General features: G+C 35.9%; 1 protein-coding gene across 6 annotated transcripts in view; it reads right to left on the bottom strand.

Moving 5' to 3' along the window:
* The window catches only part of LOC102165580 (uncharacterized), a 1,236,614-nt gene that overhangs the window by 570,366 nt on the left and 647,967 nt on the right, over positions 1 to 18,281 (bottom strand). For 2 of the 6 annotated variants that reach the window (XM_084985760.1, XM_084985761.1), the window contains one exon: positions 7,654 to 8,090. Coding sequence is in view for 1 of the 6 variants with exons in the window: in XM_084985761.1 (XP_084841887.1) it covers positions 8,080 to 8,090 (11 nt within the window). In the remaining 5 variants the exon portion in view is untranslated. Of the gene's footprint in view, positions 1 to 7,653; positions 8,091 to 14,470; positions 14,534 to 18,281 lie in introns of those variants that run through there. The other 4 variants (XR_014821705.1, XR_014821689.1, XR_014821695.1 and 1 more) reach the window with 4 other exon arrangements.

Below are 18,281 nucleotides of genomic sequence, written 5' to 3'. Positions count from 1 at the left end.
TTACAAGAGATACTACCAAAATTCAAAGGATCTTGAGAAACTATTATAAATAATTATACTCCAACAAACTTAATAACCTGAAAGAAATGAATAAATTACTAGAAACATACATTCTGTGTTCATGAAGACACAGAAATCATGAACAGGGTGTTTCCATTATGGTGCAGCATGTTAAGGACCTGACTTTATCTCTGCAGCTGCTTGGGTCACTGCTGTGATGTGGATTACATGGTGGGTTAAGGATTTGGCATTGCTACAGCTATGGCATAGGTTGCAGCTGTGGCTGGGATCAGATCCCTGGCCTGGGAACTTCCATATGCCACAGGTACAGCAGGGGGGAAAAAAAAAAGAAAGAAAATATGAACAGACAAATAATGTGTAAGGGAATGAATCCATAATCAAAAACCTTCTAACACAGAAAAGAAAACCATCTACTTTTCTAGTTTCACTGGTGAATTCTACCAAATATTTAAAAAAGCATTAGTGTCAATTCTTCAAATCCTTCTAAAAAAATCAAAAGTAAGGAACATATACAAATTAATTTTATGAGATTTATATTACCCTGATATTAAAGACAGATAAGGACACTAAAAGGAAACTACAGACCAATCTGCATGATATGAAAATAATTGTGAAAATTGAAAGCTATCTGATTTCAACAGCACATTAAAGGATAAAATGTCATAATAAAATGGGATGTAACTCTGAGATTCAAGACTGGTTCAGCAGTGACAAATCAATAAATATTTTTCACCACATTAATAGAATAAAAATAAAAATATGCTCATCTTAATATATGTAGAGAAAGCATTTGACAATATATAGTATCCCTTCATGATAAAAATGCTCACAAATTGGGTACAGAAGAAGCAAACTTCATCACTAAATGCCACATGTGACAAACCCAAAGCCAACATAACACTTAATAATGAAAGTTTCCAAAGCTTTTCCTCTAGTCAGGAGGAAGACAAAGTGCCTGTTTTCATCGTTTCTATTCAACATAGTATTGGATATTCTAGCCAGAGCAATCAGGCAAGTAAAGAAATAAAAGCCATCAAAGTAGGAAAGGAAGGGAGTTCATGCTCTGGTACAGTGGAATCTCACTGCAACAGCTCAGGTTGCTGAGGAGGTATGGTTCAATCCCTGACCCAAACCATGGGTTAAACATCTGGCTTTGCCACAGCTGCAGTTTGGATTCAATCCCTGGCCTGGGGACTTCCATATGCTGCAGGGTGGCCATAAGATTAAAAAATAAAAATAGGAAAGAAAGAAGTAAAATTATCTGAGTTTGTAGACAGAAAATCTCAACACTTCACTAAAAACATGTTCAGTAAAGTGGCAGGATACAAAATTAACATACTTAAAAAACAGTTTTCTTTCTATATGTTAAAAAGTTGACATTGTTCTTAAAAGCAATTTCCTTATTAAGACCAATTAAGCACAAACAACAAAAACAAAAGTGAATAACTGAGACTATATAAAACTAAAAAGCTTCTATAGATCAAAAGAAACAACCAATAAAATGAGAAGGCAACTTAAGGAATGAGAGAAAATACTTCCAAATCCTCTGATAAGGAGGTAATATAAATATATTACACAAAGAACTCACATAACAACAGCATCAAATAGCCTGGTTAAAACATGGGTAGGGGAACCAAATAGTTTTCTAAAGATGCCATACAGATACAAGGAAAGGTGCTCAGCATCAGTAATCATCAAGGAAATGCAAATCAAAACTACAATGAAATATCACATCAAACCTGTCAGAATGGCTACTAACAAAGAGGTAAGAAATAATATGTTGATAAGCGTATGGAGAAAAGTGAAGACTTGTGGAATGATAGTAGGAATGCAAACTGGTACAGTCACTATGGAAAACAGTAAGATGGATCCTGAAAAACTTTAAAATAGAAATATCAAACAACCCAGCAATCCCACTTCTGAGTAGATATTCAAAAGAACTGAAATCAGGGTCTCAGAGAGTTGTCTGTATTATAGGTTTCAAGTCCCCTTCAAGGGTTAGGGTTAGGGTTAGACACAGCCTCTGGCCATGTCTCACTGTAATGCCCCTTCCTCGACCTTGATCAGCCTGGGCTGCTCACTCCCTGCTAGAGAAGGAATGTCACCCATTCTTCATCCCACTTCTATATAACCTGTTCCCCACACAAATAAGGTATACTTCCCAGGACCAATCAGAAGATCAAATTGGGTCTCCATTCAGTTCGCATTGTGGGATATAAAGACTTGCAGAGTCAGGCCCTCCTTTTAATCTGCATGCATGTGAGTCTTCTCTCTCCCTTTCTGAAAATGTACTTTCACTTTAATAAATTTGTAAAACGTCTGCCATTCCAAGCTTTGTTATCGTGAGACAGAGAGGAAACTGTGACGGTATCATCTGTACCCCTATTCTCACAATAGCCAAGATGTGAAAATAATATGCTTGTCAATGAATGATTGACTAAAGATGTGTCAAATATATACAAAATGGAATATTATCAAGCCCTGAGAAAAGAAAATCTTTCAATTTGTGACAACTTGAATGAAATGTGAGGGGATTATGCTAATTAAATGTCAGATAAAAATAAATACTGTATAATATCACATATGTTATATGTTTGGCTGAAAAACCAAACTCAGAGAAACATAGAGTGGTGATTCCCAGGGATGAGCATGGGTGGAAATGGGAAAATACTGTTTCAAGTTAAAAACTTCCACTTATAGGTTCAGTTTTGCTATTTAATGTACATGTTGTGGTTAAAAATAATAATACTGTGTATTATATACTTGAATGTGGCTAAGACGTAAATCTTAAGTGTTCTCACTACAAAAAAGAAATTGTAATTATATGATGGAATGGAAGTGCTAGGTAGTATTTTGATGGTAATTATTTTACAATAATATAATCTATCAAATCAATTTGTACACTTTGTTACATGTCAATTATACCTCAAAACTGGCAAAAAAAAAAAAAAATTCTACCCCCAACTGAGTCAGCCTACAGAACAAACTAGTAATTATTCAAAGTGATTTTGTTATATATCAATAGATAAAACAGTATTTACCATGACCTATAAAACTTTACCTGATGTGGTCCCTGTTTCCATGAGTTCATCTCCTTCCACTGTTCTCTCTCATCCTGTTTCAGCTATGTTGACCCCTTAGTATTCCTTGGACTTGCCTAGCATATTCTTACCTCAGGACCTCTGAAGTTCTCTGCTAATTATAATGCTGTTATTTCATACAGTTATTTGTACAGCTAGCTTCTTCATTCCCTTTATTGATCTGTTCAGATGTCTTTTTTTTTTTGTCTTTTTGTCTTCTTCTAGGGCCGCACGTGTGGCATACGGAGGTTCCCAGGCTAGGGGTCTAATTGGAGCTGTAGCCACCAGCCTACGCCAGAGCCACAGCAACGCAGGATCTGAGCCACATCTGCAACCTACACCACAGCTCATGACAACGCCGGATCCTTAACCCACTGAATAAGGCCAGGGATAGAACCCACAACCTCTGGTTCCTAGTCAGATTCGTTAACCACTGAGCCACTACGGGAACTCCCAGATGTCATCTTATTAAATAATTTTTCCTTGGCCATCCTTAAGAAAAAGTAGGCCCACTCTCCTCAGCACTTATTTTGCTTCTTAATTTAATTTATTCTTTTTTTGTAGCATTTATTATTGTATCCCACACTTTGCTTTTATGTGCTTGTTTCAATTATTTATCTTCACAAAACCACTTTCCCAAATTTTTACTGCTATATAACTCCAGCACCTAAAATAGTGGCTAGCAGATCAATAATTTTTTATGAGTAAATTAATAAATGAATAGGTGATGTATTGATAAATGAATGGGTAAATGACTATGAATGGGTAAATGACTATGAACCCCATAGGAAAAAAACTACCAAGATTTCTGTTTTTGCCTAACTATATATACATAAGAGCAGAAATTATTTACTTAGAGAATGCAAATGGAGGAACCCAGGTTTGGGAAAAGGATTACTTCCCATACATGCAGAATATAAGTATCTTTTAGGATATGTAATCATAAGTTGACAAGGGGAAATAAGTGTTTCAGAGGAGACCTCTTCGCAAGGGTAAAGTCTAGGATGTTCTATACAGAGGCAACACATAGATGTGGAGATTTAAGGCATTGCCATGGATAATTTTTATATGGGTGGCATCTTAGTCCATTCAGGCTTCTATAGCAAGAATACCATTAACCAGCTCGTTTATCAACAGGAGAAATTTATTTCTCACAGTTCTGGAGGCTGGGAAATCTAAGATCAAGTCACAAGCAGTTTAATATCTCGTGGGGGGTCAGCTATCATGGAAAGTCATCTTCTAGCTGTGTCCTCACATGGGAGAGGAGGGTGAGCTGACTCACAAAAGTCTGTCTGTCTCTCTCTTTTTTTTTTTTTTCAGGGCTGCACCCACAGTATATGGAGGTTCCCAGGCTAGGGGTCAAATTGGAGCCACAGCAACACCAGATCCAAGTCGCATCTGCAAACTTCACCACAGCTAATAGCAATGCAGGATCCTTAACCCACTGAGTGAGGCCATGGATCAGACCTGCAGCCTCATGAATACTAGTCAGATTCCTTTCCACTGAACCACCAAAGGAACTCCAAGTCACCTATATAAAAGCACTGATGCCATTTTTGAGGGCTCTGCCCTCATGGCCTAATCGCTTCCCAAAGGCCCTACCTCCAAACACCACCACTGTGGGGATTTAGTTTCAACATAGGAGTTCTGGGGGGACATGTTCAAATGCAGTAGGAAAACACAGTATTATGAGAAGGCCTAGAATGGAATATGAAGAGGAACAAGTTTAAATTATGGGGGAACATAAAGAGCGAGAAATTAAGCCAAGAGAAAAAGAAGTCTTGAAAGTAGAAGTAAAACCATGAGAAGCTGCATGATTTAATCAAAAGTCAAATAATAAATGTGATTATTTTGAAGTGCAGGGGTCCTTACTCATGTTTAATATTCTTTTATAAACAGACAAGTTAAATATATAACTTCACTGACATTTGATTAATAATGATGCCTGTCAACAGCAAGGATTAGCATAGCTTAAGACTTAGAAAAGATAAAAGTTAATTGGAAAGAGAATGTGAAGAAATGGTGGCCATTAGCTTTCCTGGAAGCCTACTTCAAATTATTCAACGAGCAAGGAAAAAAGATTAGGTGACTACTTCAAATTATTCAACGCACAAGGAAAAAAGATTAGGTGATCAAAAAGCAAAATGAAGTAATTGGTCATTGGGTGAGAGATACCGATACTAGGAGGCTCTAAACAGATTGGAAGGGGTTTTCAAAATCAAAATCGTAAAGAATATGTTTGTAATGGGTAAGCCATTAGATCCAGAGAGATTAACTGAAGGAGTAGATTGTTTCTATGTATAGAAATATACACATCTAGACCCATATCCAGAGCTCTAAAAGCTTGATTTACCTACAGGTGCCTCCAGTGCCAGGCAATTAGTTGAAACCAAAAATCAATTTGCTAAGAGCTGGGCTTTGACTCAAAAAGTCACAAGTTCTGGCTTGACAGTTGTAGCTGCATTCACTCTGTTGCTAGAAAAACCAGGAGAAACAAAAAATGATTCAAGATGCTGCCAAGGTCCTGTCCTTTACAAAAACAGAGTCCTCATCCGTTTGTTGTTGTTACTACTTTTTGTTCAGTCAATATTTTTGTGTTCTTATGTGGAGGGAACTCTTCTTTCTTTTGAGAAGCCAAAACAAATGTTCTTGAAAGGTGTTATTTTAGATTTGTTTTTTCTGTTTTATGTGATAATAGTCCATTTTGTCATGATTTTTTTTTTCTTACTGTGCTTTCTGACTTTCAGTATTCTAGGGATTTTTTTTATCAGAGAAGCAAAATACACAGTATAAAATTGCATTACCAAGGATAAAAAGTTACTAAGGAAAGTTCTTATTGTAACATTTCATAGGAAGTTTATTGACGGCCAAAAGCTTTTAAGGATGCCATGATTTTTCTGGACTTCAGTTCAAAACTGTTAGATAAGGCTCAAAGAATCAGAAAAAAAAGAAAAAAGCCTATAATTATACAGCTCTTGATCAGCATTCCTTTAATACAAAGTTCTTAGTTCCCTTAGACAATAAAGTGGTTCAGGACTTAGATATTAAAGTGGTTCTAGATGTAAGATATTATAGTAGTTAGATATTAAAGCAGTTCTAGTACCAATTACATACAATGTAATTGCATATTGCTATTGTAGTTGTACTTAGATTTTAAAATGGTTCTAGTACCAATTACATACAATGTGTGTGAAGGTATGAGCTTTCCCCCCACCTAGCAACACCTACAATTCAATTAAATTCTGACACTATTTGCCCTGAGGTAGCATTGGATTCCACAGACAAAGAACTGCATCCCAACAGATAATCCTTCACTTCAAACTCCAACCACAAGCCCAGGTTGTTACCTATACTTCTGATTGGCTGGCTATAAATCACAGATGGCCATGGCCCTCTCCTTGGGTTCCCCTCTGTGAGCTCACACATCTCAGGAAATCTGTTTACTTACTAGACTATTGGTTTATTACTAAGGATATTAAAGGGTATGAATCCACAAGATAAGAGTGATACAAAGGGGGAGGTCCTGAACAGGTTCCCTTCTGTGGACCCACACATCTCAGGAAATCTGTTTACTCCCTAGATTATCAGTTTATTACTAAGGATATTAAAGGGTATGAATCAACAGTAAGATGGAGCAATACATAGAGTAAGATCCTGAACAAAAGAGCTCCTGTCCTCGTGGAATGTGGTGTTCAGAAAGGTGGCACGTGGAAACATTCTATTTCCCCAACTTCAAAGCTCTCAGAAACCCATATATAACTCAGGAGCATCTAGATGGAAGAAATGAAGGCAAAGTTATGGGGAAAGGAAACCGAGTTTCTATTACTCTTCCCCAGCAAGCCACTCTCCCTGTTTTATCTCTACAGTTTCACCAACCCAGAAGCTCTCTCAGACCTCTGCTTTAGGATTTTCTGTGAAGGCTTCACCACATAGGCATGACTGATTAAATCTTTGGCCCTCGGCCAATGATTCAACCCCCAACCCTCTTCCCTCCTTTGAGGAGGTCTTGGGACTAAATATTCCAGGCTCTAATCACCCTTAAGTGGGGTCCAAATGTCACCTCATTGACATAACAAAAAAGTGTTCTCCTCTCATTTAGACAATCTGAAGTGTTTCAGGAGCTGTGAGCCAGGAACTGTGGGTAGAGACCATATACATGTGAAAAATAAATATCCAGTCATCTGAATGACAAAATACATATTTCTTATAAATCATAGATGCCAAATGATTTCTACTGCTTAGTAATTAATGTCTAGACAAAAAGATATAGTGGAAGTAACATGAATTAGGGGATTAGATGGACCCAGATCAGCACACTATAGCCACCACACACTGGATATGTTCCCAAGGGACTGTTATTTAACTTCCAGTTTTCTCAGTTATAAAAGGGAATTAGTATTGCATATCCTCTAATCCTTAAGATTAACAGCAATTTATCAAATGCTTAGCATAGTACCTACCATGCAGTGCTCAGTTTTTATTCTTAAAAATCATTGTGACCCAATATACCAATCACATTTATGATTACAAATAAATAACCATTCATACTTACATTTTATGGCAATGTCTTATTTCTTAAAGTCTTCAAATGTTGCTTTTATATGCAAGACCATGGAAATCTGCGTTAAGATGAGAATCGGTGAGACATACAGTTTTCTTTGAGAGATGAAGGTCATTGGTTTTTCTTTAAACATGGATTCAGGGGAAGCATCTCCAAGGCAGAAACGACTCCACTGCTTTTTCCTCTGCTTTGAGTTTCAAGGAAGACAGGTCTATAGTACAGAAGTATGTGCACCACAGGGTTGGTTTGGCAGGCGAGACACTTGCTATTTCTGAAGCATGTATGTTACTTTCTGTTTCTAACACACCAGAGGCTCTTCTCATTGCCAAAATTTCTCCTTTGTGGAGCTCCATAGGAAACTGATGTAGTCCAGGCTCAAAAGACATTACATAAAATGCTATGAAGCTGCCATTGATTTCACATCTCCACTGGAGGAAAAAAAAAATGTTACAGAATGTCAGGCCAGTCTTAAAAAGTTATGCTTATGCTATTACAAAGGGTTGAGATTTCAACTTTTAAAATAGCCTTCTAGGTATGGTACCTCTGTGAGAGAATAAAAGATGCCATTGAAGAAAGGCTAGTCATTCTTGCTTGTTTTTCTAATCCCTTTATACATTGCCTAAAACATAGTGTCATGCTGTTGTGAAGCCTGGCTGGATGTGGTTTCATTTAATGGTTTCTCATTAAACACCCCAATCTCAAGAAAAAAGAATGAATGGGCTTCCATTTTTGAAACAAACAAGTAAAAAACACAATTGGAAACACATTCATTTTTGCTATCCACTTATAAAAAAAGCCTGGAAAGCAACACAAACTGTGGAAGTCGCTAGAGGTTAACTGTGAAGACATTTTAGTATTCATGAGACAGATCTTATGAAAGCAGCATGTAAAAGTTTATGAACTGTTTACTGTGGCCTTTTTCCTCCAATTAATAGTACACTGTGTAGATGTCTTTTGTATTAGCTGGGGTACATGAAGAGTTACTATAAGAAAAAATACCCCCAAAATGTTGAGTGTTAAATGAGATAGACATTTATTTCTCCTGGAAAACTCCATGGTTAGTAGGCTATAGTGGCAGAGGTGGGTGGAAACATGATATCATGCAGGGTCAAATAGCCCTTCTAGCTTCTCCTCTGCCTTTGCCCAATCTGTTGGATGTTCTGTACGGTCGAAACTGAAAGCCTCTAGGACTCATTCCCATAACACAGGCTGGACAAAAGGAATCAGAGAGCAAATGTACATATACATAAAAGTTATCTTTTTAGCGGGGGGTTAAACTTGCTACCCCAGAATGTCTCTTCAGCATGCAGCCCATTTCAAGCTGAAAACAATCAAATCCCAAAAGACTCAGACACCATGACCTTCCTTCTAACCACTAAAAGAATGTAAATAGAGATCCTATTTTATTTATTTATTTAGCTTTCTTTTTCATTTAGGGCCACATCTGCAGCGAATGGAAGCTCCCTGGCTACGGATCAAATCGGAGCTAAAACTGCCAGCCTATGCCACAGTCACAGCAATGTGGGATGCTGTTTTAGAAAGAGAGCCATCACCATCACAGATAACTATAACATCACAGATAACTATGAACTAGGTGTGTAGACAGGAAGGAAACTGGCAAAGTCTATCTGTTCAAACACCTCTCTGTCTAGCAAACTTGTTTACCAAACATTTCCATCTCCTTGGAGTTTCCATCATGGTGCAGCAGAAACGAATCTGACTAGGAAGCATGAGGTTGCGGGTTCGATCCCTGGCCTCGCTCAGTGGGTTAAGGATCTGGCATTGCCATGAGCTGTGGTGTAGGTTGCAGACGTGGCTCGGATCTGGCATGGCTGTGGCTGTGGTGTAGGCCAGCAGCTACAGCTCCAATTAGACCCCTAGCCTGGGAACCTCCATATGCCGCAGGTGTGGCCCTAAAAAGACAAAAAAAAAAAAAAAAAAAAAGACAAAAAGAAAATTTCCATTTCCATCTTCATGTGAAATATCTTTCTCTGCTGTGAAGTCCCAAATCACTACCCCCAACATCCTCATTTGTCTTTAGCTGAAGATGGTATTAATATGAGGGCTTCAGTCATCCTTTTAAGTTATTCAGTTTTCCTGGGTCTCTCCTATATATTATACATGTTATTAAATTTTTTGATTAATCTTATTAATCTGCCTTACTATATCCAACTACAGTCTTATGAAGCAGAACAGACATCCAAAAATAAATCAGAAAAAGATTCTAATACCACTAATATACCATACTCAATAGTAATCTTAGGCCAGAAGAGTTGTCAAGAAGACAATAAGAAAAGACTGTGACAGTATGTATGACTTTGACAAACCGTGAGAACTAGAAGTTAAAATGAAGACAAAAAATAGGCAGCTTTTCCTCAAGTACAAAGAAGTTATCATTTTCTCCTATCAGAACTGTAAGTTCTGTCCTCAATCTTTATATATAATATATATATATATTTTTTAGGGCCACACCAACGGTATATGGAGGTTTCCAGGGTAGGTGTCGAATCAGAACTGTAGCCACTGACCTACTCTATAGCCACAGCAATGCCAGATCCAAGTCGTGTCTACAACCTATACCACAGCTCACGGCAACACCAGATCCTTAACCCACTGAACAAGGCCAGGGATCAAACCCCCTTCCTCATGGACACTAGTCAGGTTTGTTAACTGCTAAGCCACAATGGGAACTTCCTGCCCCAACCTTTGAGAACAGCTCTTTACTTACTGGCATTGAGAAATTGCCAACATCACTGTAAGAAGTGTGCATAGGCAGTACTTCTTTATTTCCCAAAATGCTTACATATCTTACAGAAAGTACTGTGGCAAGTGCTGAGTATAAGCTTAGCATGCCAAGAATGTAGGTGCTTGTGAATTATGGTGTTAAAATGATACATTTAAACTACATACTACTCTCTAGTTTAATCAAAAATATAAAAAGGAGAAAATGAGACTTAAGGCCAGCAAATCACATCAAATGACACTAAAAAAAGGTACAAGTTGTCCTACAAAAAATAATTTTATGCATCAACCTAACCATCTTATTGAAAATTTGGAAGGAAGAAGTTGCTCAAACATGGATGGAGGGACAAAGCACAGGAAACTACTTTTGCACTAGACTGAGATCCTGAACTTAAAAGCAAAAATAAAAACATCAACAGGCCTGTGAATGGAAATTATAGAAAAGGGGATAATGCCATGATGTGTATGAGGACATTCTTATCTTTGAATAGAAATCTCTATAAATATGATTTGGGAGCACCTTGAAACAAGAACAGAGATACAATGAGGGATGACTATTCAAAGGGAAGGGGAGTGAAGGAAGAAGGCAAACTTAAAATATAAAATGAACACTAACATCTTTTTTGGAAGCAATACAAGTTAGAGGTGAGTAGTTTTTTATTTTTGGATAATACATTCAGTAATTTTATTCATAATGAACAGGAAAGTTTAAATTGAGAAGGAAATATATAAACGATTAAGAAAATGATAGATATTCTATTTAAGATGATAGAAATTCTAAGAATAATGAGTTTTCAGTTGAAGAAATAATGAATAATGAGAAGAAAGCTAATAATAACAAATAATATTCAGTAATCTAAATGATTAATACATATATTGATTAACCACTAATGTATACAATATCATACTTATTCTGGGAACACTGAGCAGGTAAAACTCAGGCCCTGCACCACTGGAAAACAATCAGATTTTATAGGAAGTGGGTCACGCATTGAGTTCTATAGGTTCGGGATGGTGGTTGAGATCATGGTATAAAATTGAACTTTCTCCTTGGGGCTGTCGTTGTCCTTGGAAAGTTAACCACTTCATGGGCTTGGTTGTTTTTCCTGTAGAGGTCTGATCAAGTGGAGACTGCAGGTCTGGGTATGGGTGGGTCACTGAGTCATGTGGACTTATTCTTTTCTAGGCCTTCCTTTTAGTTTCCATCTAAGAATATGTATGATTGACACCTACTATTATCTAATTTAATCTTCAGGAAACTCTTGAAAAATACAGTCTTACATCTGTTTAACAACTGATGAGAGAAGGCTTGCAGACTATTTTAAATAACTTGCCTCAGAATTAATAAGAAGCAGATGTTACAAAGCCAGCATTTCCACTTTGTAGAGACAATGTACTTTATATTTGCTTCCATGGATTGAAGAAAAATCTGTCTAAAATCTAAAAGGTTTTGGTGTTTTACAGGGGGAAAAAATTACTAAAACTGTTCCCTTTTGAGATATGGGGGGAGATGTTTGAATTTAAACAAGTGAAAAAAAAAAATCCTGATTGCATATGTTAAGAAAAAAAATGATTTAGCTTAAAAATAATAAAAATTAACAACTTCGACAACTCATTTCAGAATTCTATAGCCTGACATGGAGCATCTGATGACACTGGAATTTTGCTGGAGAACGCTTAGGATTGAATTGTCATTTACACTTAGAAGCCTCAGAGAAAAATGTTCGCTTTCACAGGGACTCTAGAAATGCTCTTGCCTTTGTATGAAGATTATTTAAAGAGCTAATCTAACCGACAAAATATCAGTAAAAATAAAGTATCTGAGTGGAGTACAGAATAGGCTTAAAGCAGTAGAATGAGAGCATGAATTAAGGTGAGTTACCTCTCCAACATTTAAAGTCAATGACAGGTAGTTAACCTGCTCTGGTTTATAGGCTTATCTCAGGTTCTCCCAGATTAGAATTTTCAAAGTTTTTCTTGTTCTATTGTGGTAGTTTAGCCACAGGCTCAAAGTAAAAGTTCAATAAATATATGTTTGCAGAATATTATTAGTCATGCATTACAGATCCCTGAGTACAAGGCTCTCAAATAGCAATATTAATTTCTCTTTTCCTTTGAATGACTCTAAGGAAAATTCTGGAACTTGCCAAAGAATGCATCATTTACTAACAATGGTTTCAAATCACCAGGATGCCTTAATTCACATGGGGGCTTTTCAATGCTGTTTGATACATATCAAGATCCCTTGAAGTCAATGGATGAGACCTCTGAAAACCACTCTTCCTGAAACAATTATCTTTGACGTGGGTGTGGAAATTTCAGAAACTACAGGTGGTCTCCATTAGTCCATCTTGATCATTTTCATCCCAGCTGCCATGAGGTGCCCGCTGTTGTTTGGTGAGAGGTGATAGTGGACAGAAGGAATGAAATTAAACAATGTATATGAAGTGCGAGGTAAAACTCTGTGTTTATGTCTAAAATTGTGCTCCTTGGTACTCAGCATGAGAACTATAAAGGCCCTGTGTCATTGACAGACACCAAAACCACAGACATTTCCTAAAATTCTTTAGCTATATTGATGTCTAATACTGAAAATTAATTTTAAACCCTTCATATAGTAAATAAAATTTGAATACAATATGATTTTTATAATCTAGGCCTATGGTTGAGTATATTAACTTATACTTAGAAATAAGGAAGGTACTAAAAAAAGAAAGTAGGCTAAGTATATTATTTTGAAAGGTGTAAACTTACGTTGTGTTTGTTCATTACACTTATGTAATCATGCATTTAGTGTACTGAAAGGCACCTAAGATAGATAGCTTTCAAAGTAACATTTTACTTCCCTGCATCTACAGAAAACACAAGAAAACAAAGCATAGTTTCTGTAGTCAAAAGAAAGCATAAAAAATAGGGTAAAATGAATAAGATTGCCAAACAATTGTTAGATATTAAATAATAAATACACACAAATTGACAGTGTTGAATTTTATCCCAGCCCTGTACTCCTAGCAATGGTTAAGAAATGCTCCACAATTTTATGTTCCAGAAAATGCTTTATAGCAAAGAACCATTTTCCCCATATGACTTAGAAAACACTCATGTAAGACCCCTTGTTTATCTATGGCAAGAACAGCAGCAGACCTTTCAAATTCCCATTCTCTATCTCATATATGATTAGCTGAATTATTTGGCCATCCCATCACCCCCAGTCTAGCCAAACGCAGAGAGAAACATTCACTGATTGACTGAGATTCCTGATTATAAAACAATCCCAGCTGTAAAGTCGCCCCAAATCTAATTTTCTCACCCTTCCTGTAAAAGTCTAAGGCAAAGCCACACTCTAAAACACTGGATAATGTTCAGATCTGAGGTACTAATCCCATTGCAGGAGCCAGAATAAAATTTCCCAAGGTGTTTGTTTTTCATCTTTGATAGTTTGCTGGCATAACTTGCACTGCACCAAAAACACCCAGCCCCCCACCCCCATCTTCTGCACTCAGGTACTGTGGCCTCTGGGCCCTACCCTCCACAATTCAGGGAACTCACAGTGAGTGCAGTTCTTGATACCTGTATTCCAGACATTTGATGGCAACACAGTAAAAATTTAATATCAATTCATTTTCAGCGCTCTTTTGGCTTGGTTTGGTTGCCAGTGTTTTTTAAACATGTAATAAGAGAAATTCCAATTCACTTTTTAACAGCCTTCAACATCCCTGTGAATTACACATATCGCCACTATAGAAACAATCCAATTGATTAGTTTGTTTGGCACAATTTTGCCCAGGATTACTTCTCTCACCTCCAGTGGATGCCTCCTGCTCCTCCTTCACCTCCAGGACCCCAGCAAACTCACTCCTCTACCTCACAAACTCTCCATACATACGATTCCCAGTACTTTTTCCTTACCCTTTCCGTCCTATTTTAAGTTTCCTGTGTTTGCTTTTAGCCCCAATCACTCTTCATTACACTTCCCTGGCTCCATTATAACCCTCTGCTTCCCATTTCTTCATCCAACACCTGTTCCTGGCTTTTCCTCAAGAGTGATGAACAGTCTTACACCCACCTGAATACCTTAAACTTTGGTCTGATTAGATTTTCATGATACTGTTGAAGATTACCCAGAATCCTGTAAGAATAGGAAAAAAAAAAAAAAAAAGAAGTAGTAATCAATTCAGACATACTTCTCTGGGGCCCCAGATTTATACTGATTTATTCAGCTGCTAGTGGTCCAAGGAGAGGGACCATCAAAGAAATTAGAATACCCCCAAAGCTTACATACAAGCTAAAATCTTAATAAATATTTATTGGACAAAGACACAAGATTGCAGACAAAAACAGGTGATTTCAACTCTAGTTGTAGATATGGATTAGAATATGTTTGAAAGAACTACCATGGTTTCACTCTCTACCATCGGCATTTGTTTTAAGACCGTAAAACAAAAATTAGATTATTTTTAAAAAGCAAATTGCTAGAATATTCCTATCTCTAAAACACATACACTAGCTCAATATCATGAGGGATTCATTACAGGAAAAGCTAAATCATCACCATGTAAATTCATGGCTTCACAACTTGAACAATAAGAAGGAAACAAACCAGGGAAATCTGCTCACTTCAAAAACACTATAGGTAGGGACACTTGGAGACATTATAAAAGAAAAGGTGGAAGTTTTGGCCTTAGAATTCAAAAGAGATCAAGTATTCAAAAATCCACCTCTCCAATGATTTTTTTCTTTGAGCCATCATCCCTCTTGTTCTTACAATTAATTCTCAGTGGGCAAAGGGAAATAATCATCCCCATAAATGTATACCCATCTGTCTTCCTAGTGGACACATGGCGACACATTTCTCTAGCTCTCCCACCACCCTTTCTTGGAGTAAGGAAAACAAATCTGTGATGTTACTCGATCCTTAATCTTCGTGACTTTACATCCCTCTGTATCATTACAATCTCTCACTACCGTGAATAGCTTTCCACCTAACTCTATTACTTCAGTAAAACTGGGAAACTATGTACTTTGCCATTAGAGTATCTGTATTCTTCAGTTCTCCTCACCAGCTGTAACTCCTACACCCACACAACATTGCCCTTTATTGCCTCTCACTGACTATTCTTGTTCCTGGCAATGCTTCTCCCTCCCCACGAAAGTTTAATGGAAATAAATGGAGTTAATGGCAGCTTCAGGGATAGATATTATCAAAAAAAAAAAAACCTGGGTCACTAGTTTATTGGGGACTTTGCCCAAGGAATTAGCAATTAACCCCCAAAGCTAAAGGAAACTCTTTAGTTGGCTAGTGTACTTCTAAGAAAGCTATTCTTTAATCACCAGCATACATTCCTCTACTAAACCACTTTTAAGAGTCTAAATTTAAGGATTAACACAGGACTATTTTGGCACCTGAGGCTGACAAACATAATTACAAATAGGCTGTTTTGTTGGTTTTCATTTTTTTTTTTTCTGTTCAGATCACCTTTGGAGATACCCACAGGGCCCCCTGATCTTTCCTTGGTCTCTCATCCAAAATATAGTACACATTATACTGAATATTATATGTCATAGTACAGAAATTCTTAAAGATCTCTTTCACAAATATTGGTGGAGATACTTCATCTGTCATTTTGAGACAGTAACCTCAATTTGCCTCATCTTTCAGAAACATAATCCTGCTAAAAATATAAAGATGAGAAAAGAACAAGAATCAGTTCTTTTATATGAATCAGGCAATTTAAAATTGAAGCTATAAACTATTATGTCTGTCTATATGTATATGTGCATCTGTATAAATATATACATATGTTATATAAGTATAACATTTTACTGCCAATGATATGATCAAATTAGATTTTAAAATTCCTTAAAGAAGATCTATTCTGGTCATTTAGCACTTATATAAATTGAATACTCTTAAAGTTTCCAGAAATTAAGGAAATGAAACTATTTTCAATATACATTAAAAAATATTCTCATAGAAATCACCAAAATGGCTTAAGAGTTCAAGTTCACATAATTTTAGGAATGTCTTTGGCAAATAAGACTCATTTAATGTTATTGTTTTAGTAAAAACAGGTTTGTCTCCTGAGTTATCAATGTTAAGTATATTCTCCCAACAAAAATAGGTTACATTTGTACAAGTTTACTAATCAAATAAGCTAGGATTACACATACTAGATGCTTGAGATGATACAAAAATGTAAATTTATGTTTAATCAGATAATTATCTGACAAATTTTAATTCAATAGTAATGTGTTTTATAGTATATCACCTTGAAGATAGTTTCCAAGATCTTTGGGTAACTTAAAACTTTAGACTTATGCTAAACTAATTAATAAGTAGTTATTAAATACATAGATCATTTCTAATAATATAGAATACCAAAGCATAATTTTAAGTTTATATCCTTTTTTTCTATTTTTATAGTACACAGGGGCTGTACTGTATATTGGATCTGAAGGAAGGGTATGAGTATAAAAATTTATGAAATGTATATTCATGACCTCTGTCAGTCTGTTACAAAATTCTGGGGTATGAAAGATGTTTATAATTATCTACCTCATAGTTATTGGGGAAAAATAAATCACTGTGGTTAAAAGTTATACTTAATAAATGTCAGAGACTCAACTAGGAGCAATAGTGGCAGAAAGGAATAATTTTATATGTGAGGTGTTCAGGATATAGTTTTGTTAAAGAAAATAATCTTTATTCTAAAGAAAAATTCACTGTTTTTTTTCAGAACTAAGAAAAAGAAAATGTAGGAAAAGAACTAATTGAATATATAAAGTTGTAGAGCATTCACCAAAAGGGATTTTTATCTGTCATGGTCAAAGCTGGCTGAAGTTCGGCAGATTTATTAATATTGTTTAAAAAGAGATTAGGTTGAAAAATCACACTGATGCAAATTTAGCATTTCACTTCCTGTCTATAAAAATGACAAAATTTCTTGAATAATTGGTCCCATCTTGATGAGAGATTAAAAAGAGTGTCTCTTTACATTCTGGGTAATCTTTGAAGGCAAAGATACTGTCTTATCAGAATAATTAACTGTGCTTTATGTTGACTTTTATCATGTGCTGATTATTTAAGAGATCAAAGTCTTCTCATTTTTGAAAGATCTAAATTTTTTTTTTTTTTTTACAATTGGGTTACTTCCTATTTTTAAACATTTTATTTTTTATATATTTAAAAATATTTTATCATCACATTGGTTAAATAGGTATCTGAATACTGTTATTCACCAACTCATGATCCTATTTAATACAATAGGATTCAAACTTCCTAACATTTGACATGTAGCTATCTCAAAATCAAATCCAAAATGGTATATTTTTGTGCCTAAAACTTTCTTTGAAATCTCTGAGGGCCTCCAGGAAATTACAAAGAATTTGTTCTTTTACCTTGTAAGACGAGAAATGCTAAAAATAATTTAGTTTATTTAATATGTTGTGAGTTGCATAGGGAATATTGTCAAGTCAGAAGAGATGCCTAGTCTTCCATATGTTAATCCATGTAGGTAAAACAGTATTAATATAAAAATTCCAGAAATTGTGTTATATAGGAAGTTTTAGGGAATCATCTGCTCTTCATGATGTTTCTATTTATGAGAATCTTGGTCCAACTCTGCCTGAATTTATACAAAAATATGGTATTTTCACTCATAGTTTGTTGTTCTTTAACATATTAAATTGGGTATAATTTACTTCTTTAATTTGATTCCAGTATGTTCCAGGGCGTAGTTTTCAATTAGGGATTCATATCACTTACCTACAAATTTTTATTATTATGTAGACATTTAAGACTTATTCCAGAATTTCTGGATCTCCTAACTTGATAATCTTGACATATTCTAAGTATAAATGCTTGGTATATTCATGGC

The sequence above is a fragment of the Sus scrofa genome, chromosome 1, assembly GCF_054392235.1.
Source record: "Sus scrofa isolate SSC_HxYL_T2T_F1_AM1 chromosome 1, Sscrofa_HxYL_maternal_Yorkshire_Landrace_v2.0, whole genome shotgun sequence".
In the NCBI taxonomy this organism is placed as follows: domain Eukaryota; kingdom Metazoa; phylum Chordata; class Mammalia; order Artiodactyla; family Suidae; genus Sus; species Sus scrofa.
Note: the sequence above shows the minus strand (reverse complement) of the source record. Positions and strands in the feature narration are given on the sequence as shown.